The 26,390-nt window shown below is 41.0% G+C and overlaps 3 protein-coding genes across 3 annotated transcripts; all 3 read right to left on the bottom strand.

The window, feature by feature from the left end:
• Positions 1-220: 220 nt before the first annotated feature.
• LOC146579773 (cerebellin-1) lies at positions 221-5,716 on the bottom strand. The gene is made up of 4 exons (XM_085264831.1): positions 5,560-5,716; positions 4,029-4,642; positions 1,791-1,910; positions 221-753 (listed from the first exon to the last, which is right to left on the bottom strand). The coding sequence occupies exons 2-4, from the start codon at positions 4,332-4,334 to the stop codon at positions 556-558; spliced, it is 624 nt and encodes a 207-aa protein (XP_085120957.1). The 5' UTR covers positions 4,335-4,642; positions 5,560-5,716; the 3' UTR covers positions 221-555.
• A 563-nt stretch (positions 5,717-6,279) lies between these two features.
• Positions 6,280-13,128, bottom strand: LOC146579772 (E3 ubiquitin-protein ligase TRIM39-like). The gene is made up of 10 exons (XM_085269537.1): positions 13,010-13,128; positions 11,667-11,901; positions 10,701-11,067; positions 10,480-10,575; positions 10,152-10,385; positions 9,916-10,063; positions 9,805-9,831; positions 9,646-9,710; positions 9,370-9,492; positions 6,280-8,642 (listed from the first exon to the last, which is right to left on the bottom strand). The coding sequence occupies exons 1-10, from the start codon at positions 13,023-13,025 to the stop codon at positions 8,241-8,243; spliced, it is 1,713 nt and encodes a 570-aa protein (XP_085125663.1). The 5' UTR covers positions 13,026-13,128; the 3' UTR covers positions 6,280-8,240.
• Positions 13,129-21,734: 8,606 nt separating this feature from the next.
• Positions 21,735-25,643, bottom strand: LOC146579771 (nuclear factor 7, ovary-like). The gene is made up of 9 exons (XM_085269536.1): positions 25,417-25,643; positions 25,232-25,325; positions 25,030-25,134; positions 24,030-24,263; positions 23,728-23,875; positions 23,408-23,434; positions 23,021-23,085; positions 22,485-22,607; positions 21,735-22,121 (listed from the first exon to the last, which is right to left on the bottom strand). The coding sequence occupies exons 1-9, from the start codon at positions 25,641-25,643 to the stop codon at positions 21,735-21,737; spliced, it is 1,410 nt and encodes a 469-aa protein (XP_085125662.1).
• Positions 25,644-26,390: the final 747 nt, after the last annotated feature.

Raw genomic sequence — 26,390 nt, 5'->3', positions numbered from 1 at the left:
TTGCATACTGCTAACTTTGCCCAAATATGTCAATCCTCTTTATTATAGCAGTCTGTATACTTAAGACAACAATGAAGTGCTACACTGAACATTTTAATGAAAGTGAAGTATCTTGGATCATATTCTCCTTCGTACCTTTCTGAGATAAAGCATTTTAACTGGCAAGCTAGCACTGAAAATATTAATTTGTTAGTGCTAATAGATTGATGCAGTCAGTAGACACAATTATTTTCTTTATTGGCCATTTCTTATTTCATGCATTAAAAGGAAAACTGCAAGCAACCACAGACTAATGACAGAAAAACACACAATAAGCCATAAAAATGCAATGGAAATGGAAAATACATCCAAGATTATTTGGTGCAAGGTGAATTCACCAATTCATCGATACACATCAAGATGCGTCAGTGCAGTTCAATGTATCAGTTAATTCCTCTTCCTTCGTGTTGATGGCTGTGAAAGTAACAAAGAACTCTTTATGTAACACCCGCCCTCCCCTCCACACCTGTGACTATGGTCAGAACACCAGCTCTCATAATCCTACCTCAGTCAACCCTACAACGGGAACACCAGAAACCCAGAGAAGGTGGAGTACTTCCACCCTCCCATTAGGTTCCCCCGCTCCAGTTTGAGGTAAGCCTTGTCCCCCCTCTCCATAATCACCAGACCCGCATTGGTGGCAGCTTCCCTGGTCACATCCTGGTCGCCTGCGAAGGCTGAGATCACAGGCCAGCCATTGAGAACCAAACTCACCTGGGAAAGCAGGATGTAAGATTTGTACGGAAAGTTTGGTTAGAAGACAGTGTTTGGTTACAGTACATACAGTATCCTGTATGTACTGTATCCTAAAACCTCCACATCAGTGCTGGTACAGGAGTAGAAGAAGTAAAAACTGAATGAAATCACATTCAGAAACTCTTCCTCTGTATAATCTGTGAATTATTCTCTCTGCACTGATATCATTAAAATAGCAGTAAGAAGTAAAACTGCACAAAGTTCAATGTGATGTGTACAACTGCGACTTCATTTTTGTCGTACAGCGCAATCGCGAAAGTGAGGATAGCGTCCATAAATGGACGATTAGAAGTAAAGCTACACAGGGAAACAACCAGCTCCACTGAAATAACACTGAGATGACTGTAAATTCATTCACAGATATTAAGTCAGGGGACTGAGGCTGTTTGTGGTGAAAGATATTATTTTTAGTTATAGTTGTACTTTAACCTCCTAGGACCTGGCATCCAGATATGTGGACATCACATTTTGGGTTATTTAGATCAAAATACTCAATTTTGCTCTACAAGGGCCTGATATCCACTTAAGAGGACATTATACTGCTACTGTTCTATCAAAATTTTAAACAAATATCCTCATATGCGGCTCTCATTTTTCTTAGAAACAAAAATCAGGTAAAAAGAAAAATCTGGTAATTCTTTGTTTTTCCATTCATCGGGTCCCAATCAGCCCAAATATCAAAGAGAAATTAAAAATGCATGCAGTGGAAGAGTTCAGGTCTTAGGAGATTAAAGGAACACAACCTTTAGTGGCCTTGTGAATGAGTGCATGTAAAACAGAATCAGGTATGTTTGGACGCTGATGCAGTTTTGATGATTGTGTCTATACATCAGTAGAATCTGGTACTGTGTGGACATCACAGAAGAACCAGACTTTAGCACCTCTCTGTCTGTTGTTAATTCACAAACCTTAGAACAGCAATAAGTCTAACTTTTCTTTGAGAAACAAACAGATCCGTTCAGTGTTACGTGACGCTTTTACATTTTTGTTCTTACTTGTATCGTCTGCCGGTTGTAAACTTTGACAACATGAAAGCTGAAACTGTAGACTCCTTTTCTGGGTGCCACAAAGATGCTTGTTGCTGGATCGAAATGGCTGCCAACGTTCACTGTGATCTAAGAAGGAAAAGAGAGAAGCAAAGAGTTTCACAAATTCAACCAACCAACTAGCCACAAATGTGTAATCCATAATCTTTCACTGAGCCTCCACTGTGGTTTATTATTCTTATTTTTCTGACCTAAATTTTTCTAATGTTTCTCTTTTACAAGAAAGTTGGTCTGCTCGTCCTCGCAGGAGAACAAGAAAAGGAGGGAGAGAACTGGCAGTGAGTCACTCCGTCGTAATAATGCTTTTCTGTGAAGGCCTTTTTCTGTTTGTACAGTGTGATCAGTAACTGGGGACTTTGATGGCAATAAATCAAGTTTAGTAACAGCAGAAGAGGCTGTATCTATAAATGGCGATGGCAGTCTGTTCTGGTTATTATAAAACTGGCTGGTTGGTCAGTTCACCACATTGGTTTCTCAGTAAACTGTCTATGCATGAGATTTTCTCACAGACATCAATGCTCCTCTTTTATCGACTGTTTCTTGTAGTCTTATTTGAGAGTCCTGAAAGTCATGCAAACTGTAACTTGCAAAATTTGCCTGCTGACCTGCTATTTCTATGTATATGGATAGAGGTCTTTAGTGTAGTGGTTTACCTAACAAGCTGGAGACAAAATTAAAACGACAAGGTTGAGATGGTTTGGACTTGTGCAGAGGAGGGATAGGGGACAAAGGGAATGAATATGGGGAAAGGGAAGCCCACAGAGGAGGTTCGTGGGTGTAGTGAAGGAGGACACGCAGAGGGTTGGTGTGACAGAGGAGGATGGTAAGGATGGAGTGAGATGGAGACAGAGGAGGAGACAGATGATCCACTGTAGTGATCCCTAAACGGAGCAGCAAAAAGAAGAATGGCCTGCATTTGTATAGCGCCTTTCTAGTCCCTAAGGACCCCAAAGCACTTCACGCTACATTCAGTCATTCACCCATTCACACACAGATGGCAAGCCACACTGTAGCCACAGCTGCCCTGGGGCGCACTGACAGAGGCGAGGCTGCCGGACACTGGCTCCACCGGGCCCTCTGACCACCACCAGTAGGCAAACGTGGGGTTAGTATCTTGCCCAAGGATATTTGGCATGCAGTCAGGAGGGAGCCTGGGATCAAACCACCAACCTTCTGATTAGTGGCTGACTTGCTCTGCCACCTGAGCTACAGCCACCCCAGAAGGAGGTTTACATCTAACAAGCCAGAAATCTCAGTTTGATCCTGGGTGGAGACACAAATCTCTTTGTGGTTACATCAGGAAGTGCATCTGGTGTAAAAATCTGCCAAATCAAACATGCAGAGCTATCTGCTGTGGTGGCTCCTTGCAAATAATGGAGCTGACGTAGATTCTACACAGAGGTTTTTAGTTTTTAGTTGGGACCTATTGTCCCAGGTTTGCAGTTTATTTATATTTTTACTTTTTTATTCCACTATGAAAATTCACCTGTGCACAAAGGGACATAAGCTCAGAGGCTGAATGACCTACACATACATTTATTTATTTATTTATTTAAATTGATTAATTTAGGGGGTTTAGAAATACACTTTATCTTTTACTTATTTAAAAGCTTCCTCAGTTTTAAGTTGGAAATTTTGAAACAAAGATAATCTGGTCTGGTATACAAATGTGTCGTCAGTGGTTTCCATCTTTCCGTGTCCAAACAAATGCATGTTTCCTTTGTGCTGTTTCCTTGTGTGATGCTTATTTAATATTTGCATTAATTTCTGTATCATTCCTTTTTGGTTGTTTCCTGTCTTACTTTGAAAGTTTGTTTTCTTTCCTCTCCTGTGTTAGTTTTGTTTACTGTCCTTCCTTGTCCTGTTGGCCATTCCCTAATCAGCTCTCAGTCTTTGTCACAGTGTCTATGCTTCCCCGCATGTTTCTCTGTGTTGACTGGACTTCTGTTTGACATTTTGGATATTTTTTTAAAAATAAAATACTAGCTTTCTGCCTGCAGTGTCCAGGATTTGGATCCTCTCCAGATTCAATACAAAATGAGGTCTATGTCCTTTGAAACATAAGTTTCTGTTGACCGTTTTTAGAGTGCAGCAGAAGGTGAAGCGTCATTTTTGGTTGAACTCGTGAAATTCAACCAAAACCTTAACTTGCACCACACCTTTCCAAAAACAAGCCTTAAAACCCACCTGGTCAAAGTAGATGGTCATGGTTCGGTTGCTCATCTCTGAGGGTTCGTGGTTGGTGTTACGAATGGCCGAAAATGCCACCCGCCCAGTTCCTGACCTCACTGACATGCCCAGGGCATTACCTGACGGCTCCGCCGATGGGGTGGAGTCGCACACCACCAGACACTTTCCCTCCAACACGATCGGCTCCGTGTCATTCTGGCAGCTGACCTCGGAGGGCCCCCGGTGGACGAGCAGCAGCAGTCCAACGACAAAGACGGAGTGGGCATCAAGGTAGAGTGCAGGGGTAAATGACAGACAAGACATCTTTTTTTTCTTCGCGTTTCTACTGCAGAATGGTCACCACAGCTCTTTAGCGAGACTCTTCTTGGCGCGCACCTCACTTTACCAGCAGGGTCATAATTTCACCTGGAAAGAAAACATCAGCCAGGGCTTTGTCTCATCTCTTTGGAGATTAAACGATTCAGGGACTCCTCAGCTGGCTTACTACGACTGACAGGAAGTCCATAAATGCGCGGAATAAGTGGTGGCGTCCGGTCCCTCACACCAGGGCAGGAGTGGCCATCAGCCAAGTGTGCTGAGTCAGAAGTCCAGACTGGATTGAAGCTTCAGGCCTGCGAGTCAGTGACACAGTTATTCACATGAAAACATTGCACGAATCTCAATATGACTGGACGACCTGATCATCTTTAGTTTGCAAATAAACTTACTGGTGAACAATGGCAACAGCTGTTAAAAAACCTGAACCTTGGTGACTCCTGCCCCTAGTTTGCTTCAACAACCCATACTGTTGGAGAATCCACCATTTTTACATATGTTTAGCCCTTTAAAACAAGTTCATGCATCAAAATATTAAGTATACAAAACCACTATGCTTGTTCTTGTTCTGCGTTTTAATAACAGAACATGACGACTGAAAACAGGCTGAAAACACAGCACGGTGCTGCTGGAGAAAAGTTGTGTGCCTCAGCACAGTTAAAATCTATCAAACCCGCACTGCTGTAAATGTAATAAAAAACCCATCCCGGTGCTCTGCCACATCACTGCTTAATTAAACGGTGAGAATATTAATAGAAAACCGCTTTATATTGAAGCAGAAAATAAATAGAAGTGATGAGGTAATGCTTTGGCCAGGAAGAGGCCCGCGTGAGCGACGCCAGCTGGACTCAGGAGGGGGTACAGCGGACTATCACAATCCCACCGCCGAGAGGCCATCTGTGGGTAAACACTCCCACTCATTCACCTCGTGCACCTTTCCAATTTAATCCCTGTCTCTCTCTTTGCACTTGCATTCCTTTACACAAACACGCTTACTATTAAAAAAGCCACTGTTTTAAGAAGCAAACACAAGAATTCTGACAGTACTTTGATAAATTATAAAAGAACCTTTTAGCATTTCCTTGTGTGACATTAGAGATGTTGCTCCGAAAAATCCTCAAAAGCATGGACAATAAGTGCAATGATAAAAAGTACAATCGCTCTAACGAGAGTGACCCTCAAAGAAAGAATCTGCAGATGCTCCATCACCCACCTTTCACGTCGTCAGCGTTGCTCCTGCAGCAACATACAGAAGCCAGCTTGGCTCAGTAAAGTTAGAGCTTCGTTTCACACTCACCTTCAGCTTTATCTCTCCTCCTCTCCCCCTCTCTCTCTCTCATTCTCTCTCTCTCACTACATCTCTGTTCCAGGGGACCCCTGCGTTCGAGCAGACGTTTAATCACATCACGAGCGTTGCCATCCTTCTGTTTTCACTGTTCCTCGAACCCACCCCCACTCTACCTTTTTCTCCCTCCTTCTCATCTAACCTCAGATATTACAGAAAATGCGCTGGGACTTAAAGGATTCATCACGAACTCACGCGTATCCCTGCTATAATTAAAAAATGTTTTTTTTTAATTAGTAAATGACTATTAATGGGTGATAGCGGGTACAAATAGCTTTTTTCCCCATTCATCAATTTAGACAGGTATATCGCCATGGTAACTTATGCTGTGAACAGGGTATGTTTCGGTATGTTTCGGTATGTTTCGGATTAGAGATCAAGAGGTATGAAATCACCGCCTACTGATGGACCAGTGCTCCAGAAAATCACCATCCCTGAAGATTCCTCAGACTTCTGAGTGGGTGTAAATTTTTAACAGCATCTAAAGTGTTGATGTCTTCCCGATGAGCATCAGTAATAAACATTCATAGACACATCTTTATTCCCAACTTTACTGGTTTTATTTCCTTTATTGTTCCATAAATATCCTAAAACAGAGCAGGTACTTGCAGTATTTTTATGTAGTTGTGGATCTAATTCACTCAGAGAGTTACATTTATTCTTTACTCTCAGATCATTAAAGACACTCAAGCCTGCAGCTGAGAATAAAAAGTAAAACTTGCTCGACATTAATTTAATTACATACTTTACTGTAATCCATCAGACTGTGCTTTGTCCAAATGAGAGAGCTCTGTTAGAGAGATACGTTAATTTACACAGTTTGTATTTTTCCCTTTTTTTCCTGCCTTTCAAAAAGCTAAAATGTGTTAGCATAGTGGCGCTCTTCCAGTCTTTCTCACCAAAGTGTTTAAAGCGCTCACACATTCATTCTGTCTTTAATACTAAACTACTGCGCAGAGCTTTTCCTCGCACACACACCCACGCTGCAGCTTTGTCTTTCAGTCCGCATTGTGTGTTTAACCTCTACACCACCATTTGTGATTGGTCACATACTGACACCTGCTCAGTGGAAACACTGAGTTAACTTATCATGTTGATAACCAGCTTTGTGTGTCCGCTTATCCTGATTGTCAATGTTAGGTTCAGCACACTCGGGGTATTTTCCATTATCTGGATCTGCTCACTGTGACTCAGAACAGGGCCCAGGCCTAGTAAAATGAGCAGAGCAACAATTATAGGAGGGAGGAACAAAACCATAAAGATGCCGAGTACTTACGTCTGCTCACATCCATCCAGCAGAACTGTGCTCTGACGTCAGACTCAGAATCGCTTAAATATTTATAATACTCTGTTACTGTTTGATGTAAATTTTTTTACTGAACACACACCACATCTGTTTAATCCTTTTTCTGTTAACAGGGTCTAAATAAACTTTTAACTAACTGTTATATGACCTGTGCACATTTTTTTGTTTGCATGATGGGTCTGATGGTGGATGATCTCTGTCATATGGTTCAGTGTTTCTAAGGAGGTAATAAAGGAAGCACTAAAGCATGTTTTTAAGTAGTTACAGGAGCTCTTATGAGGCCTTCTGGATCATGCACTCATAGGGCCCTCTGTTGATGTGATCTGTGTGTGTACTGAGGTGCCGGGATTTATGTTTTACTGTGTGCAAGTGCAGGAAAATAAGTTGTTCAGTTTGTTGTCTGGGCACTGATATAGGATATGTTTCAGGGTGAGCTTTAGGTACTTTCAGCACAAATGTGATGAAATGCAAGAGTTTTTAAAGTCAGAACGTCTCAGTATGCCTTAGAAGAAACCAAAAATTAAAATGTATATTCTGACAAACCTGTCTGATGACAGAACATCTGAACAACAACGTCTGAAAAATACAAAAAACAAATACTAATTCAAGGCCTTAATGTTCAAACATTAAAGCTGGATTTCTCCTCTATGTGAAGCCTGATGTGTGTGTCATAATACATAATGAATATAATGGTGAGGTGCAGCTTATTTAGACCTCACATTAAAATATACAACAAATCAGCTTCCTTCAAAATAACAGGACCCAAAAACGCATATTTGAGTTTTGTTTGTTTTTCTTTTTTTTTCCCAAAAAAACTAGAATTTATTTTCAGTTTCAACTTTTGCATCTCAAGTACAGTAAATACTAGTCTAGTAGTATTTTGTGAAGATTTGAATAATAAAAGTTAAAAACCCACTTTGCACACACTTCATGACAGAGAGAGCAAAACTTACTCCCATCTTACAGGCTGTACAGGTTTTTGCATGCTAGGGTTTGCACACTCAAACAGAAGTAACTTGCTATGTTAGCCAGTGGCAGGGTTGCTTAATAACATTGTGCACACTGTTCACATCACCTGTGGAACAAAGACGCCTGCGTGAGACTCAAACTACAGTGTTAGTGCCTCTTCCAGCTGGACTGCCTGCTAACTCAGACATGTGACATGTGGTTTCTGTAGGAACAACCATTTTAATCATCTAGGGGAAGCACAGGAATGAGATCTAAAACATTAGTTAGCGTCACATCATACGGTTAAATCGATGGCTGTGTCCTGTTCTTCCCTGACACCTCCCTCGAGAGGACAGATAACCAGCGGGGCCATGTTTCTCCCGTTGTTTTGAACACAGGGGTTGAAATACGGGTAGAGAGGCTCACTGAAGCTGCACCCGCCGTAAGTATAAATGTGAGTCTTTGCCTCTGCGTCATAGAAGGACACCGACCTTTCCTCATAGTCCAGGAATATGCTGACTTTCTTGGGGATTTCGTGAAGGTTGAGGGTGACTGAGGGTCCGGCGCAAGCGCTCAGACTGCCACCTTTTCGCCGGCAGATGGCCCAGTAACCGTTTTCAGGACGAACTGTGATGGCACCTTTTCTGTTGATGGACTCCTGGGCCACACCGAGATCCCAGTCTGTTTTATCCCCAACCTGAAACACGGTGTACAAAGAATTAGATGGAAAAAGCAAGAGGAAGAGAAAATAATAACCACTATGAGTAAACAATTCATAGCTTTTTTTCTCTGTTGTAGGTAAAACGTACATTACTTTCTTTATATTTTGCTAAGAAAATGAGACATTGGTGAAGGGATTTATTAAATTGTGCAATCATACATGTAAATACAGTATTTAATGCAAAAACAGAGTTTGTATGTTGGCTGCCTTCAGGTAATCCCACAAAGTAGAGGTCTGGGCTCTAGGGAGGCCAATCCATGACTCACTGTTTCACTGTGTGTTTTTCTATCCATGTAAGCTTTTACTGCACTGGCAGTGTATCCAAGGTTTATTCTCATGATAAGAAATGAAGCTATTGGCAGTCTTACACCTCCAAGATGGCATTGCAAATCTGAGGGTTCAATTTTGACAAGATTTGAAACACCGCTGGCTGAAATGCAGCCACAGCCATGACAGTAATGACCAATAATTTGAAATCTGGATTTGTCACTCCATCAGACCTGTTTGTACTGGTTTTCAGTCCAGTTCTTCTCTAATCTGGCATACCTTAGCCTTTCCTTGACAGCCACCCTTCAACTGACACCATCTCCGATGAGTCTTCAGTGAACTGTTGATGGATCAACTGAAGGGCTAGAAGCATCTCTGGTATTATTTGGATTTTTTTCTATTTCTTAAGGACATGACTTCCAGATCCTGATCCCACCTGAACTACCCAGTAGCGTCTTCCAGATGTGAAGCTTTGTTTCCCCAAAATGCAGACGCAGGAGTCAAACCGCTGGGGACTGTCTGGGAGCAGAGTCTTCTTCTTCTGGCTGGCGAGGCTCACCTGAGGATCAACAATGGGCTCATCATCGCTGCCAAAGAAACTTTCATTCTGAATCTCCTTCTCCACTTGAGCATAAAAAGCTGACAAAATCAGCATGTCCATCTAAGTGTGTTTACTGTTATCGTGATAAAGTCAGTGATTATAGGGTGATACCTTCTTTTTATCTGGGGACAGAACCAGCCAGCCTGAAGCTGTCTCGGGATCCAGGGTCACATTGACTGCAGATACAAGAAGAAAACAGCAGGTCAGGTACTGATGAAGCTCAAAAAAATTTATAGGAAAAAATGTCTAACTATATATTTGTGATCATACCTGCATATGCACTCATCTTGTCCACTTCTGCATGACAAAGAAGTTAAAGAATTAGATAATATATTTATTTTTACAATGATTTGTTGTCCATGTTGCTGTAGGGTTACTCACCCTCTGCTGAGAGTTTGTTTGCAACTTCCTGGCACATGTCCCCCAGCATAGAAACGGCTCTCCTGACCATCCCCAGGGAGTTATCAGAGTGCACTGCCACCTCTGACCAATCTCTGGTGGCCGGGAGCCTGCTCAGAGACGGGAAACTCTAAAAGCAGAAGGGAGCTTTTTGTGAGCACCAGCTTTAAGATGCGGATGCAGCAGAGAGACGGTAAAATGCAGCAGATAAATCTGACCTGTAGGAGGTGGAGCGAGCTCCGCGTGAGCTCCAGGTGCTGCAGCTCGCTGCTCCTCGTCTGCAGTTCGTGGATTTCCTTCTCCAGCTCTTCGAGCAGCTCCTCAGCTTTCCTCTCGGCTTCCAGCTGCCTCTCCTCGAGATCCTTGGCGAGCTCGGCCTGCTGCCTCTCGATGGCGGTTATCAGCATGCTGCAGATCTGAGAACTGCTCTGGATCTCTCTCTCTGTGGCCCTCTATTGATTAAAATGATCAACTAGATAAATAAATAAACTGATAAATGAACTGTTTGGTTGCAAGCCTGACTTTTTGAACCAATCAACGACCTACTTTGCTTAGATCCACTGGACTTTTGATGTCTTCCATTTTTTTCAGCCTGTCCTGGATCATCTGTTGGATGTCGGACTTTGTCTCCCTCAGATTCATCTGGAGAAGATCAAACAATGTAAAAATGACACAGTGAGAAGAAGAACGCACAAAAATCTGTGAGCTCAGGAAACCCCCCCTCCCTCCCAAAAAACGCAGGGCAAAGGAAGAAGCTTTTCCCTCACCTTCACCCTCCTGCTCTCCTTCTCCATGGGGACAATCTTGTGGTGCTTGTGGTCGCCCTCTGTGCATTTCGAGCACACAGGTGTGTGATCCTGCTTGCAGAACATCGTCAGGGGCTTGTTGTGCTTTCTGCACAGGTGGCTGGTGTTGAAGATTGCTGGATCTGTGAGGCGGTGTCTCTGCAGCGCTGGATCTCTCTGGTGAGGCACGAGGTGAATCTCACAGTAAGACGCCTGACACACCAGACACGACTTCACCGACGGCGCCTTGTTCCCGTGGCAGACGTCACAGGGCACGTCTTCACGGTCTGATAGCTGGTGTGCCGGGGGCTTGACGTCCTCCCCATGCATCAGTGTGGGTGACAAAGACCTTTTGAAGATAATGTTAAATATCATTGAATATATTCAAATATATCTGCCATCTGGAAGAGAACACAAAACGGAACAAGACAATAAATTCAAATTAAGGGACTCTGGTGTGCCAGAAACACAATGCATAGCCAGCTGGACATGGTGTAAACATGCACTGTATGTGACATTGCACTTCATGGTCAATATATGTGGCATTTAAGGTAGAGTAAGGCTCTATAATCAAGTTAGGTTGGATATTAGCCAAATTAAGATATGTCGGTTTCCTTGTGAAAGTTTTTAATAGAGCTAACTTCTTGGCTAATGCTAACTAAATGGGCAGACAACGTGATTGGTCAGTTGAGCCTGGATCTGCTTCCTACTCCACAGCCATGAAACCACACACAATTAAAGCAGTTTTAAGAAATTAATTCTAATTCAGCATCGTGAATGCAGGGACTGGTGTACACACATTTACTGTATGTCTCTCATTTTGTATATTATTATCGCTATTTATTTATTTTTAACACCGTACATTACCGCCCTCACTTTTGTTGCACTTGTACATTGGCAATAAAGATACTGGGATTGGGACACAAAGAGTATGGAAGTAAAACAGACCTTTTAAAGAATTCAATCATGTCGGAAAAAGCTCGGTTGATCCTCAGCTCCGGTCGCTCTTTGAACGTCTCTTTGCACAGCGGACATTCCGACTTGTCCTTCGTGTCCCAGTAGCCTTCGATGCAATCCAGGCAGAAGTTGTGTCCACACGGGATTGAGACGGGATCCGTGTAGGTGTCCAGGCAGATGCAGCACCGGAACTGATTCTCCAATGGTACCGAGGCCATGTTTGTCACTGGAAAATACCACAAAAAGAGTCAGTCCTGTCTGTCCTGTTTGCAGATGGTAGCTGGAGGCATAGTTCAAAAGTATATTTAACATCTTGACAGATCCTGGCAGCCTTTTTCTTTTTTTGTGTTGTGGTTGATTTGTTTTGAATCACATGTCAAATATGTGAGATCACATGTCTGCTCAAGATAATAGACTCTGGATTGTTTTTGTCTGCTTTAAATAGAAAACTTGAAGTCTGAAAATGCTGCTTTATCCATCCTTTCATTAAATTTAAAACATCCATTTTTGTTTTTGAGTCAAAAAGCAATGAAAGCTCGCAGTAACAGAGCAATAAAAAGTCCCAACACAGACTGCAAACTACAGATGAACCTCATTTAATGGTGTTAACTGAGCTGTGATCATGTAACGTCTGGTTCTGCTTCTACCAGCCAAAAAAGCTGCAGAATGGATTTTAAGATCATCATTGAAGACGTCTAGAGGGGACCTAAATCTGACTATTTGTTTCCAACAAATATTCCAACATGTTGCACCAGCAAAAAATCAAGACAAAGTGCACTTTTACAAATACTCAGTGTGAATACTGCAATAAAAGTGTGTCATGTTACAGAGGCTGACACCACTTACACTTAACAGACTAGTTTGTTTCCACTTTTAGCGCAATATGTCGCTTTGAATCATACTTTGCAAATCGGCTCTTTTTCAGGACAGGTTCAGTTGTTTTAAGCTCCCTGTGCTGATTGTTCGACTTCTTACTGCTCATTATTCCAACACACCACAGAGGGATCACCCACCCAGCACAAGTATTTTCTATATTTACCAATGAGTATAAAATACTGAAACTCAGACAGATTGCTGTAGATTCCTGTTTCCCACACCAGAAAACTGACCTTAAAAACCTAAATGCGACTGATTAAGTAGCTCATTTTTGTTGTGTTGTTTTAAAACATGTTTCTAACCATTCATGCCATTTACTATAACTCAGTAACTACATTTTTGAGTAAAAGTAATCTGATACATTTAAAGAAAAGCCTCAACTTGGTATACATTGTTTCCTCTCACAGTTTACAGTTTCATCTTCCAGTTTCTGCAGTGTAATAATAATAACATTGTACCTGTTTGGGTGGACATGCTGGCAGCCCCGATCCTCACAGATGCAGCTCGTACTGTGTAGTTCACATTCAGCCTACAGACACTTAAATACTCCTCACAGGTGCTCTTTGTTTGTGCTGAGATTATTTACACGAGCTCCTCCCTGAGTTCATTCTCGCAGGTTTTGCAGTCAGTCTGGTGTTTCTGGTTCTTCAGCTTCAGCTGCTGACTCCACTGTAGGTAATCCATAGCAAGAAATAAGGCGCAGTGATTGAGCAAACAGAGGTTAAAGCAGGGACTATCACATGTTTATATCGATTAAACATAATGATATAGAATAAAACAAAAAGTACTGTCACAGTAACTACTTACAGTAAAATCTCAGTAAATACAATTTAATAATATTGTTCAGAATAGTTTTCTCTTCTTTTCTGTGTAATTCATAGAAGGTTAACAAACTTAAATGCTTTTTAGTTTTAACTAACTTGCATTTTTGTCACATGACACAAGTTCGCCTTTGCACCCGCAGCTCGTTTAACCTCGGATCTTGAAAATCGATGCAGAGGAGGAGCCGTCTATGAGCATGCACATCACAGATTTGTTGCTTTGTCAGGTCGCAAGTGGCAACTTCAGCTTATCTGCTCCGAGTTGCAGAAAGATTTTCAGAGAGCCAAACCGGTTTTGTAGAGCTCCATCTTATCTTTGAGAGAAGAATAAACAGAACACCCCGGCTCAGTCACACATTGGAGGGAACGTTGGTCCTTCTCTGTGTGCCATCATACAATGTGTCTGTCAGTTCCAGCAGACTCAGTTGCAGATTAATGATGCGTATTGTGCATTAATCTGAAGTTAATCATTAATATTAGTAATTATTATTTAGTGTGCACACTAACTTCATGATGTTGCAAGTGCCATTTATCAAGTGTCCTGCACAAAGTTTTATCAGCGCTTAGGGAAAAAAAAGGAAATATTTCCCAATATTGGCTTTTTCAGAGGTGTGTTCTCTCTGTTCTTAGTTTAGTTTCAATTCACATGAAATTGAAACTTCTAGCTACTCTGGTACACACCAAAGCTATCTGTGCAACATGATGAGATTTCTTACACTGAATAACATCGAATTCGAATTAATATCAAAATCTTGTAGAACTCTCTGTGTCCTTTTGTCACTTTAGCACTAAATCTTTTCTCTTGTTCTGGTTAACACTCGCTCCATCGTCAGCTCAGAGGACAAAATCTAAGATCAACCAGAAAAACAAAATCCTTCAAAATCAAAACCTAAAACTCAGGCCAGCCGTAGGAAAGACACAGTACGTGTTCATTTGCATTCATTTATCAATCATTCAAGTCACTTATGCACATGTACACAGCTGTGCTCAAATAAATGAGTCACGTCCACACAATGAGTCCAGCTGAACGTCTTGTGTGTAAAGCGGAGTGTTTAAAGGTATGTTATGAATAAACGGTCAGATTAATTATTAATGTGTCTTTGTTGTATTATTACATAAGCAACGTTTCACTGTTTGCATCTTGATGAAGTACACAGAGCTCAGTATTACACATAATAATGTTCTTATATAATATAATCTTATATAAGTGATGCCACTGTTACCCCTGTTCACATATCTTATTTAGGAACAGCAAAACCAGTGTGTTTGGATCCTTAAACATCTTAGTAACAGGAAGGAAGTGGGACAAGGAGCATTTTTTGAATTACTAAATTGCCACTGAACAGAACAGGAAGCTCATTTGTTAAAATGTGATGCTAAGGTGCTCTGACCAAGCTCTGCACGTTACTACGTTTTGGAAGTGATGTATGACCACAGCAGGCTGCACAGTGTCCGGAGAGGAACGGCTGCTCCCAATTTTCAGGAGTCCATTCAATACTTGTTGACACAAATCACCGGTGCAGCCTCATGTTGGTTCAGTGTGAAGTAGCAGTAGTTCAGCTGATGAAGAAAACTCTGAACACAAGTAAGCGCAAAGTGAAGTACTTCAACATTGCTCTACACGTACTTTTTCCTTGTTACTGTTTCAGTCAACAAACCACAAGATCTCATCAAAAGGCACGAACATAAAACAGCCCACAGCGTTGTGCTAACCTGACTCACATCTGAAGAATGTTTAATGTTCCCGGCGCTGCCAAAACCTCCACATACCAGCTGGATCAGGTGATACCTGGTCGTGGTTACAGATCAGGAAACATCCCTACCTCACAACATGAAGCAGACATTATCACCAGGTTGAAATGGGGGCCTTTTCTTAATTTAGATCCAGCTTTTATATTGTTTAGATCAGGTGTGTCATTTGTTGTTAGCTCACCTGAATAAGAGAAACAAACTTGTAAAGAGAGAGCAGGTTTTGCCTCTCAGACCTCTTATACTTACACACCTGCTCTACTGCTAACACAAGGATCTAATTGGCCAATCAGATGGAAGTAACTGAGGGCATTTAGGCATGTAGGCATATAGACATGGTCAAGGTGACCTGAGAGAACTCCTGATTGAGGGCCTTCGGTGTGAGCCTTGAGTCTTAATACAGATTTATTATCTGAAACAAACACAAGACCTTAGCTAAATGTTCTCAGCATGTAACATGTGGTTAATGTTGTGAACAAGATTATATTTAATCCAAGCAACAATCTTTATCTTGTCTTAACTAAGAAAAAAATATCAATATTTTGCATTTTTACACAGGATACAGACTCTGGCCTTCAGTCTGAAAGTCTGGTAGTTTAACCATTAACACACATCATGTTTCGTTAACCAATAATAAGCTTTGTACACTTACAGACCACTTTATTAGAAACACATGTGCACCTGCTCACTGATGCAGTCATGTGGCAGCACCGAGAGTCCTAAACTCCTGCCGACAGACGTGAAGAGCTGCACTTAATGTTCACATCCAAGATCAGAAAGGTGAAAACACAAGATCGCCGACTGAAACTTCATCATTAGTGACAGAACTGGCTCAACATTTAACATCAGCAGTACAAATCCATAACCCAGACATTTTGATCAGCTTAATGTCAGTGAACGAGGGGTTGAATATCAGTCAGTTTGTTATCAGTCAATTTGAAGTGGCTTTTATCAGTTTTCTCTCCCCTAGATATTGGTAATATTGGTCGACTCCTTCACCTATTAGCAGACTCGGGAGACTGCTGTCACCTCCTTTGATTATGCAAACAAGACGACTGAAACTCCTCCTCTCTAAAAACAGCAACTAAATGTAGTATGAGGGGGTCAGAGGGGCGGCGTAAGTTTTGGGTTTACACACAGGCTGATTCAGTTGGTTTAAACAACAAACTGAGGTTTGTAAATTACACAGGTATGAGTTAGAACACAGTTGCTCACAACCAAATGTAAAAAGTCCAGATTTTATTAGGTTGTCAAGCATCAACTAGGCATAACAGCCGTGTGGTGGCCTGACATTAACTTTTAGTGTACAAACTGGAGATGCCACAAAGTCTAAAACTGGTTCCATGATCAGGACAATGAGTTCACTGTGAGAGTGTCTGTGTTCACCTGAGAAGTGGGATGTGGTAGTACGGGTCATTGACAGGATGGATGAATGTGAATGCTCTAAATGTTTTTGCTTCTTTCCTGTTGAAAGAAGGAGCTGAAAGCCAAGATTGCAGAGGGTAAAGAGTCCTACAGACGGAGGCTGGAAAACAAACTGCAGGAAAACAACACTAGGGAGGTGTGGAATGGAATGCGGGCTATCACTGGCCTGAGACAAAAGAGAGGTGTTGGGATGGATGGGGACGTGGAAAGTGCTAACAACCTTAATCTGCACTTCAATAGGTTTGACTGCCCTGCGTCTCCTGTTTCCACACCCAGCTCTTCTCCCCTCTCCTGCCCCCTCAGACTGTCTCACCCTGTCCCTCTCAGCAGATGACATCAAAAAAAAATTGGGCAGACTCCACTCTAGCAAAGCTGCTGGCCCTGATGGTGTCAGTCCCAGGGCCCTCAGGTGCTGTGCTTCCCAGCTGTCTGGAGTTCTACAACGGATCTTCAACATGAGCCTGGAAATGCGGAGAGTCCCATCACTCTGGAAGACATCCTGCGTGGTTCCTGTCCCTAAAAAGATCAACCCGCCGACCCTCAGTGACTACAGGCCAGTGGCTCTGACCTCACATGTCATGAAGACGCTGGAGAGACTCATCCTGAAACATCTGCGTCTGCTGGTGGAGCCTTGGCTGGACCCCCTGCAGTTTGCTTATCAACCTCGTATCGGTGTGGAGGAGGCCATCATCTACCTGCTGGACCAGGCTTATTCTCATCTGGACATTGTTGGGAGCGCTGTGAGGGTCATGCTCTTTGACTTCTCCAGTGCTTTTAACACAATCAGACCATCACTGCTGGGGAATAAGCTCATGGAAATGCAGGTGGACGCCCCACTGGTTGGTTGGATTACGGACTATTTAACAAGTCGACCACAGCATGTCTGACTAAAGAACTGCCGCTCAGATAACATCCTGAGCAGCACGGGAGCGCCGCAGGGGACGGTCCTATCACCCTTCCTCTTCACTCTCTACACATCTGACTTCAGGTACAAGTCTCAGTCATGTCATCTGCAGAAATTCTCAGATGACTCTACCATTGTGGGCTTTATCAGGGATGGACAAGAGGAGGAGTACAGGAGTGTGGTAGACAGCTTTGTCGAGTGGTGTGAGCTAAACCACCTACAACTTAACATCACAAAGACAAAGGAACTGATTATGGACTTTAGGAAGCAGGCTCCTCCTCCTACCCCTGTCACCATCAGAGGGGCTGATGTGGAAAAAAATCATCTTTTTTAAGCTTACTTCCTGCTGTTTATTTGGGAAGATAGAGAGCTTTCGATTAAGTGATTTTTTTTATCATTTTTTTTTTCTTTACTTGTCAACAAGGATAAATCTATGTGTACCTCTTCTATAGATAAATATGTCTGCTAGTGTAAGACTACTGTGCTGGGATGTAAGCGATTTAATAGACCTGGGAAATATTTATATAAGTGGTGTATATGCCGCTGCTTTAAATATCACTGTAAACTGTAAATTTAGTGTAAAGTGTTGTTATGGAGATCTGAGTGGCACTGGTGGGGAGTAGATTTCTGTCCCAGGCAGGGCTGGAGAGGCCACAGGGAGCACTAGTTTATTTCTTGGTGACCTGAGGTTTGTTTCGACCTGCCGAGAAAATTCAGTCAGCAAATAGTTTACAGATCGCCCAGAATCCATCCAGTCCAACACATGAGCTGAAACACAAAATAAGGAGTAATCATCTGCACAAACAGAGCAGCCTGGGATGATGTCCTGGCCTGTGTCAATCAGGCGCCTGGAAAAAAAGGAGGACATGACGATTCTCACTCTCGCAGTGGAAAAATCAGAAATTTATGAACATATTTGAGCCGTAGCCAAAATCTTGGAAAAAAACCTGTGACTGGTTCTTGTGATACAACCTGATAAAAGATGAGGAAATCAGCAAAACCGGCATCATTGTTCCTCTGGGAAAGATTTGAATGTCTGTAACAAGTCTTGTGCTGAAGCATCACAGAGACGGTGGCATTCAAATCAAAGCATGGCTAAAAAGGGAGAGCTGTCTATATACTGCATATTTGTGCTTTGTCCCTCCACAGCATTATTATACAACAGTTTTCTTTTCACAGATGCCAGTCTGGACTTTTATGCCAGACAGTCAGGATGCGATCTGTGCATCCCAGTTCAGGGTCTCATGAGGATACTGCCTTGTCTACTTCAAAAGCCCCTTCAGTGCTTTTGTCCACATTTATCACAGCTGCTGCTTAATTGTGCACTCCTCAGTGTCTGTTATACTGGAGACTGTTGTTAGTGTGGCAGTCAGGTGATGGTCAGCTGTAACCGAAACCAAAACACACATCAGGTTTAGTCAAAGCTGCAATAAATTAAAAAATAAAAATAAAATAAAAATCTTTAACCCTTTGCTGTCACAGATGTGCAACATCCTGTTTGGGATCGGTGAACAATATTTTTATTTTGACAGGAGCTCGATTGTCTCCAAATGCTTTCCGCCTTGAAGCAGTGACAGCAAAGTGGACAGTGTTCATGCCTCAGTCTGTTCCCCACCCACACACTCAGAGATGTACAGGCAGAGCAGAGCCAGTGTTTCCGGGACTTTTATCCTTCACGTGGGTTTATCTGTTAAATCACGCCACCTGCCGAATGTTTCAGTCATCAGCCGCTTTTAGTGGAGACAACAGAAAGCTACAATCACTGCTTCATTCTGCGCTTACGGTCAATAAGTTCTATGTGAATTTTAGGGCTACAGCGACACCTAGTGGTCAATAAAAATGTTACTGTGGGTCAGTGTCTGCTCCCATGTGTGCTCCACTCAACGACAAACTGCTGTTCATTTCATTCAGTCACAGTTCAGACTACAGATGTTTTTTAGGTCCACACTTAAAGAAAATATAAACTGGCAGAAAAACGATCCATATTTGAACTGACAGAATGTCACCGTACCTAACTGTGCTGTTCAGAAACTATTAGTGTACAGAAAATGAGAAAAGGAGTATTTTTTGGTACCAAAACCCTATCTTATCTGCATATTTTCTCATTCTAAGTAAGCTGCATTGTAAATAAACTCTTTAACTTTTGTTCAGGACTCCTGCATTTGAGCCCCTTTTCATTCATCTGACTACAAATTCAGATATGCTTAGTATAATGCCCAACGGCAGAAGGTTGTGACTTTCTGTACAACATGTTTAAGCACAAGACAAAGAAGTGCAATTGTCACTTAATACAACACACAGGGTATAGCACAACATTTGTGAAAAAGCAAAGAGCAAAATGCAAGTGTAACCTATAATGCAAGTGTTACTGTAAAATGTAAATATAAGTTATATTTTACACTTCGCTTACATTTACACTGTAAAATGTTAGTGTAACTGTAAAATTTAACTGTAACTTGCATTTTATATTTTGTTTACTTTTACACTGTAAAATGTGTAAATGTAAGTGAAGTGTAAAATATAAGTGTAATGTAAAAGCACCTGTGCACAAATGTAAGTTGCACTAAGTGTAAGAAATATTAAGCAGTGTGAGATTCTGTGAAAAGGAAATGATATATTTTTTTCTCCCACTGCAGTTGCTGTTGCTACAAGTCAGTTATGAATTTTGAATGTATGACCTTTGAGCCGTGCTACTCAAGCAGGATAAAGCACACTTTTTATTGTAGTTATTGGGATACAAATACACAAATATAATTAAGTAGCAGAAGTAGGATTTAAGAAAGTATTTCTATTGGTAAATAACAGGAAAGAAACCCTTGTTCAAATAAACTCATTAAAGTGCTGCTTCTTTAACGATAAACCTACAAGCAAACACTGTACATCATCTATAAACATAATACATGAAGACATTTTAAAAAGATCTTCCAGCACCTCCAGCACTGAAAGCAGCTTCAGTGCAGCTTCAGTGCTCTGCCCCACATAAGATACTCTAAAGTTCAATACAGTGCTGACACAGAATGAGTCTGACTCACCATCCATGATGCAAAGAAACGCAGCGTGCAGACAACGTGGTTTGATGTCAGCTTTTGTGTCGGTCTTTGATGATTTGTTGCTTATGGAGGTATGTCCCTGTGCTCTGTCTGTCACCAGTGGTTTGACTACCCAACGAGAGGTTGTTGAGTCCTTTTTCTTTTTGTTTTAATTGTTTTTTTTCTTAGTTTGATCCTGTTTACATTCTAGTATCTGAAACCTTTATTGTTGCTAATGCTGTAGTTAGGATTTAGTTTGTGGAGTTACTTGTTTTTTGTTTCCAGAGTATTACTTTTGTACCATGAACAGTGTGTCATGACTTTCTGCTTGTTATCTTTTGTTTTCTGTGCTCCATTTTCTAATTGTAACTTTAGAATTTGTCTAAACTCTGCGTTGGGATAAAAAGTTAAAAGAACACAGCAGACTCTCAGGGATTCAGTTCACATTTATTTCAGCTTAAATACATCACAATAATCCAAATTTTTACAATAATGACAAGAAATTATATATACTCAATGTCTTACATGCACATGATATACTGATGTTAATATACTATTGTGGTACTATGATCTACGTGCTACCAACTAAAACAGACATGCACCTCTGAACTCATAAGACCATGTGACGTGTCCCTGATCTTAAACCAAAGATCCAAACAAAGTTGGATTCATAAAGTTCTTTTAAATCAGGCCTTGAGCTATAATATAAGTTATACCATATTAATAAATTACCAAAGAATGAGTAGTGTAAAAATGTAGGCAGGATTCATGCAGTGCTATCCACCGTAGTGATCGTGTATAGGTGCATCTTATAGTTCCTAAACCATCACTAATGTGTCGTTGTCAGATAACTGTGGACTTATCAGTGGAAGTTTTATCCTCATTTACATACATTTGTCCTACCTTAGCAGACATAAGTGGATGGTTCAGATGAACCCTCGCTTGGGTCTTTAGCTCTTTTTAAAAACCTCTTTATAGATATCATCAGGAAGATTGAGAGACATTAGCAAACCTTGTGGTTAACTTATAGCTTTTGACTGGAATAAATAAATAAATATATCCAAACACCTTGCAGGAGCTAAGCTTGGGCTTGCAGTCTGTACCAGGACAATATTAAGGGTGTTCGCTTTACACTTGGGAGAAGAATATTTTCTCCTGTTCTTGGTCTTTCGTTTGCATTTACAGATTACAACTTATCCAGACAATGAATGTGGATGCTCTCGAGGTTTTAAAAAGGATCCTCCGAGTCTCTCGCTCAACGTGCTGAAGTGTCTACAGTGATCCCAGCCTCGATCGGGCAGATGACCAGCTGGGCCGTGTTCTTCCCGTTGTCATGTATGCAGGGGTTAAAGTACGGATACAGCGGCTCAGTGAAAGTGAGCCCGCTGTAAGTATAAATGTGAGTCTTTGCCTCTGTGTTGTAGAAGGACACCGAGCCTTCTTCATAGTCCAGGAATATACCGACTTTCTGAGGAATTTCTTTAAGGTGAAGAGTGACGGCGGGCCCAGCGCAGGCGCACAGGCTACCACCGTTACGTCGGCATATCGCCCAGTAACCGTTATCAGGGCGAACTGTGATGGCGCCCTTCCTGTTGATGGACTCCTGGGCCACCCCAAGATCCCAGTCTGTTTTATCCCCAACCTGAAACACAAAGAAGGACAAAAATGATGCTAAACTGCGGAGCAGAGCTTCATTTCTTTAGGTTGCTTTTTAAATGATAATAAACTTTTTCTGACAGTAAACACAGCAGATATAAAATCAGAAGTGAACATCATGTAGCCACCAGGGGGCGTAAAGAGTTTTATTTTCCTGCTTGTTTAGATCATATACATTATACAGTCCTAGTCACAGGTTGTGTCGTTGTGTTCATGTGTAATTTTCTTTGGTGTATTTCAATCCAAATCTTACTCTAAATAAAGCTGTTGTGTTCCACTTTGGATAATATTCACACTGATCACGACTATAAGCTGTTTAGCAGTTATTTATTTTATCCTTTTATCCTACCTGAACCACCCAGTAACGTTTCCCAGATGTGAAGCTTTGTTTTCCCAGCACGGCGACGCAGGAGTCGAACCTGCGGGGGTCGTCAGGTAGCGGGGTCCTCCACTGCTGGTAGCTCATGCTCACCTGTGGATTGCCACGATCACATTCATACAACAACTACTGATGCCGTAATTGTCGTTATTTTGCATCTTCCTGACTTCTGATCCACTAGTTTCCGTCATTTTAGTTCCTGCATAATATTTGTCGTCCATTAGCTGTTGTCTGTAATTCACAGACTCTAATTTCACAGACAAGAAATGCAATTTCTCAATAATAGGTGTTTTAATAAGTGTTTTCCCAATAATATTACAGGGCTAAACTGAACTGGTGTGTATAACTAACTAAGCAAATGACTTTACACTTAATTATACAAACAGCTGCACATGTATCAACACTTTGTTGGATCATTTTTTACGACAGGACAAGACTTTGTTTAACTCTGAGCTCTTGTTAAGGTGTTACAGTCAGGAATCATGCAGCTGATAATTACAGCTCACCTTTTTATTATCCGGGGACAGGACCACCCAGCCAGCAGCAGTAGCAGGATCCAGAGTTACATCCACTGGAGACAGAAACAGAAAAAAACACATAAAAAGATTTGCTATTTCAGATTTATTCAAATTTTTCAGGATTAAAGAAATAATATGAAAAAATAACCCTGTTGTTTTGAAGCATATTGTTACTGAAGTCACCTTTTTTGGCAACAGAGTATCTGTATTCTGAGTCATTTAAATGTATAAAGATTATTTGAATCAGTGTGAAGAGCCACTTTCTTTCTACTGACATCAGTAAGAGTCTTTATTAGATATGGTGGTGACAAATTTTCAGTCTTGTGTAATCCATATAACGTAATCACAATATAAATATCATATCCATACACATACCTGCATATTTATTCATCTTGTTTACCTCTGCAAAAGATCAGAAAAGAAACTGTGTCATTTTAGTGTCATTAAACATTAACGTAGAACAATTAAAATATTCACTAATATTTTAGCGAATGTTACGAGATTTATTTTTGGACCCTAAGTGTATCACTAAAGTTAGTTATGTGCAGACTTATAGTGTAAAATATGATATAAATATATATGCAATGCAAAAAGTGGCAGGATTATAATAAAACCAAAGGAACCAGTGATGCAAAGAAAGTCTTGTGTTCTAAAATCAGAGACTATAATGTCATGTCATCATAAGGATTACAGACCCTCTGCACACAGCTTCCTCTCCAGTTCTTGGCAGATGTCGACCAGTTTGGAGAAATTTCTCCTCACAGTCCGTGCGTAGCTCTCCGATTGGACTCTGACGTCAGCCCAGTGCTTGACGGACATCGGAGCGTCCAGATGTAAAAAGTCCTAAAACAGCATCAGTGACAGAAATGAGCACAAATAAATGATTTCACTAACAAGCAGACAGGCCGGTTTGTATTCATATCATATTACAATCGCTTTAGATGCTTTAAACTTGCTTGGCTGTGCAGAAATATTAAACATAAATACTGATTCTGACCTGCTGGAGCTGAACTGGGTTCTCAGTGTGCTCCAGGAGGTGCAGCTCACTGCATCTCTTCTGCAGCTCATTGATCTCCTGGCTGATCTCCTTGAGAAGCTCCTCTGCTCTCTTCTCAGCCACCTCCTGCTTCCGTTCGATCTCCTCGATGAGCAAAGCCTGGTTTCTCTCAATGGCAATTACCATCATTGTGGCAGCCTGAACGCTGGCCTGTATCTCTCTTTCTTTATTTCTCTGCAGAGATGAAAAGAGTTGAATTAATATGTGAAATATGTTAAAATGCACCACCTTTGTACTTTGCTACCCCTTCTTCAATGAAATGCAAAACAAATTAAACTTAGGCAAAAACTGCTTATATACGATGATTCTTATTAATATGCCCATAATTTAACACATTTCCCCCAAAAAGAAGACAAAGAAGATGATCTCAGTGAGACCAGCCTGCAGTCCTCTGATAACAGTTGATCTATTGTCCCAACCCACCTCCAGCCCTGCTTTTCCATGTCTCTTTATGTATAATGAAGGTTTATTATATCAATAAAAACAACTAATAAAAGATCACAAGAGCTCTTAAAACAGAGCCACGCTGCCATATATGAATTACTAAAGATGGAAAAATACTTTGACTGAAGTAATCCTGACTTTAGAAGATATGCAAGGATTTTAGCTTTTGAGTTTCTATAGTTACTCTGCCCTGTAATCAGAGTCTTTTGTGCACAAGGTTACTTACACTCTGCATGGATATTATAGCAGGATAAACTGCAAATAAAAGCCAAAAGTGGATTCCAGGCTTGAAAAGTGAAGCTAATGCATTTTTTAAAATGACCAGCAGGGGGAGTCTTCTCTGTCTTTTAAATACAGTCTACATGAAGCAGAACAACACTGCTGTTTTTCTTCTGATGTGAGCTTCTACAAACAAATTGGTTGAAGTTTTGTTTCTTAGAGAGCAAACAGGCCGAGAAATGTTCATGTCTGTAAATGATCAAAAAGCAATGCTCACTTTGCTCAGCTCCATTGACTGTTTGATCTCCTCGGTCTTTCTGATTCGGGTCTGGATCATGTGTTGATACTGTTCTTGGGTCTTCTTTATCCGAGTCTGCAGAGGCTGAAGTTGAAAACATGTATTTTACATCTTGGATTATCTGGAGTTCCTTACAAGATAATCCATGAGCGTCGTTACATTTAACCACTTTTTCTCCCACCTTGATCTTGATCTCCTTCTCTCCTCCAGACCTATTTGGCGGTAGTGAAATGATGGGTCTCTTTGCTTTGAATCCTGGCATTTCCTTTAACAAGCTTTAAGATGATGATATACATCTGATTAATTTCAACCAAATGTGCTAAAACGTTGAAATAAAGCACTATAGTATAGTTACAGTCAACCAACCTTTGAAATCTTTCAGTGATTTCTTTTAAGGTCCTATTCACCCTGAGTTCGGGGCGACTTCCGAAGGATTCTTTGCACAGCGGACAATCCGACTTTTGTGCCACATCCCAATAACGTTTGATGCACTCCAGGCAGAAATTGTGCCCACACGGGATAGAGACAGGATTTTTGAAGCTGTACAAACAGATGCTGCACTGAAATTGCTCTTCAGACAATGTGGAGGCCATGTTTCTGACAGAGAAATAACATTTTGTTACCCACACATGTTGAAATTCTTCTGTACTCTATGGGATTTAAACTCTTTAGGTCAGATTGTAAAGATGCAGGTTTATAAATCTAAGTTTAAAAAAATCTAAATGGCAAACCAAGAAGACTAAAGGATATTTTTAAACATAAGATCAAAGTAAAGCGTCCAGTGTGCCCTTTTCACTTATATTTCACAGAAAAGGGTATAACACATGAAAGCTCATCATGCTGTAGCGCAGAGAAAAGTGGACAGATTTATTTCAGATGCTTCGAAGACAACAACTATGTTTAAGTTCAATCTGCAGACTGCAAATATACAAGGGTTCACAAACAGAGTCTGAAGGTCCTAGTGGCAACATATTGTTACATTTTTATGAATCTAATGGATTTACCAGTAAAGAGATCAAAAAATGGGCTGTGAAAGAGGCAATAGAAGGAGAAAATCTCAGACTTTTCATTGACTGAATTATTGACTACAATAATTTTCTTTGTAGTCAAATTTAAAATCAAAGAAATGCTCATTATTATTAGATTTACTAAATTAAAAGAAAGAAATTTTGAGACAATGGGTAAAATTCAAATGAAAGCAATATAAAGAGAAATTGTTTCTGAACCTTTTCGTACAATTTCATCACTATATTAACTATTTTACTTACTTACTTTAATTTTTTCCCAATAAATCAGCCCTCAGCTCTTTATTAATGCATTTTATTTAGCCACTGCTCTCC

The sequence above is a fragment of the Mchenga conophoros genome, linkage group LG3 (genome assembly GCF_057382185.1).
Source record: "Mchenga conophoros isolate Kocher_MC1m ecotype Shallow Benthic linkage group LG3, M_conophoros_male_GT1.1, whole genome shotgun sequence".
In the NCBI taxonomy this organism is placed as follows: domain Eukaryota; kingdom Metazoa; phylum Chordata; class Actinopteri; order Cichliformes; family Cichlidae; genus Mchenga; species Mchenga conophoros.
Note: the sequence above shows the minus strand (reverse complement) of the source record. Positions and strands in the feature narration are given on the sequence as shown.

Bases quoted from the DNA above. Each gene is read 5' to 3' on its own strand.
- LOC146579772 (XM_085269537.1), bottom strand. The intron at 11,068-11,666 runs GTCTGTTTTACT...TATCTTCAAAAG, and splicing joins ATGATTGAATTCTTTAAAAG to GTCTTTGTCACCCACACTGA. The intron at 10,064-10,151 runs GTCAGATTTATC...TTCTGCTTTTAG, and splicing joins GCTCGCTCCACCTCCTACAG to AGTTTCCCGTCTCTGAGCAG.
- LOC146579773 (XM_085264831.1), bottom strand. From the start codon at position 4,334: ATGTCTTGTCTGTCATTTACCCCTGCACTCTACCTTGATGCCCACTCC. The intron at 1,911-4,028 runs GTGGGTTTTAAG...TTTCCTTCTTAG, and splicing joins TGACCATCTACTTTGACCAG to ATCACAGTGAACGTTGGCAG. The intron at 754-1,790 runs GTAAGAACAAAA...CTGCTTTCCCAG, and splicing joins ACAACCGGCAGACGATACAA to GTGAGTTTGGTTCTCAATGG.
- LOC146579771 (XM_085269536.1), bottom strand. From the start codon at position 25,643: ATGGCCTCCACATTGTCTGAAGAGCAATTTCAGTGCAGCATCTGTTTG. The intron at 24,264-25,029 runs GTGAGCATTGCT...TCATCTCTGCAG, and splicing joins AGTCAATGGAGCTGAGCAAA to AGAAATAAAGAAAGAGAGAT. The intron at 22,122-22,484 runs GTAGGATAAAAG...TTTGTGTTTCAG, and splicing joins AACGTTACTGGGTGGTTCAG to GTTGGGGATAAAACAGACTG.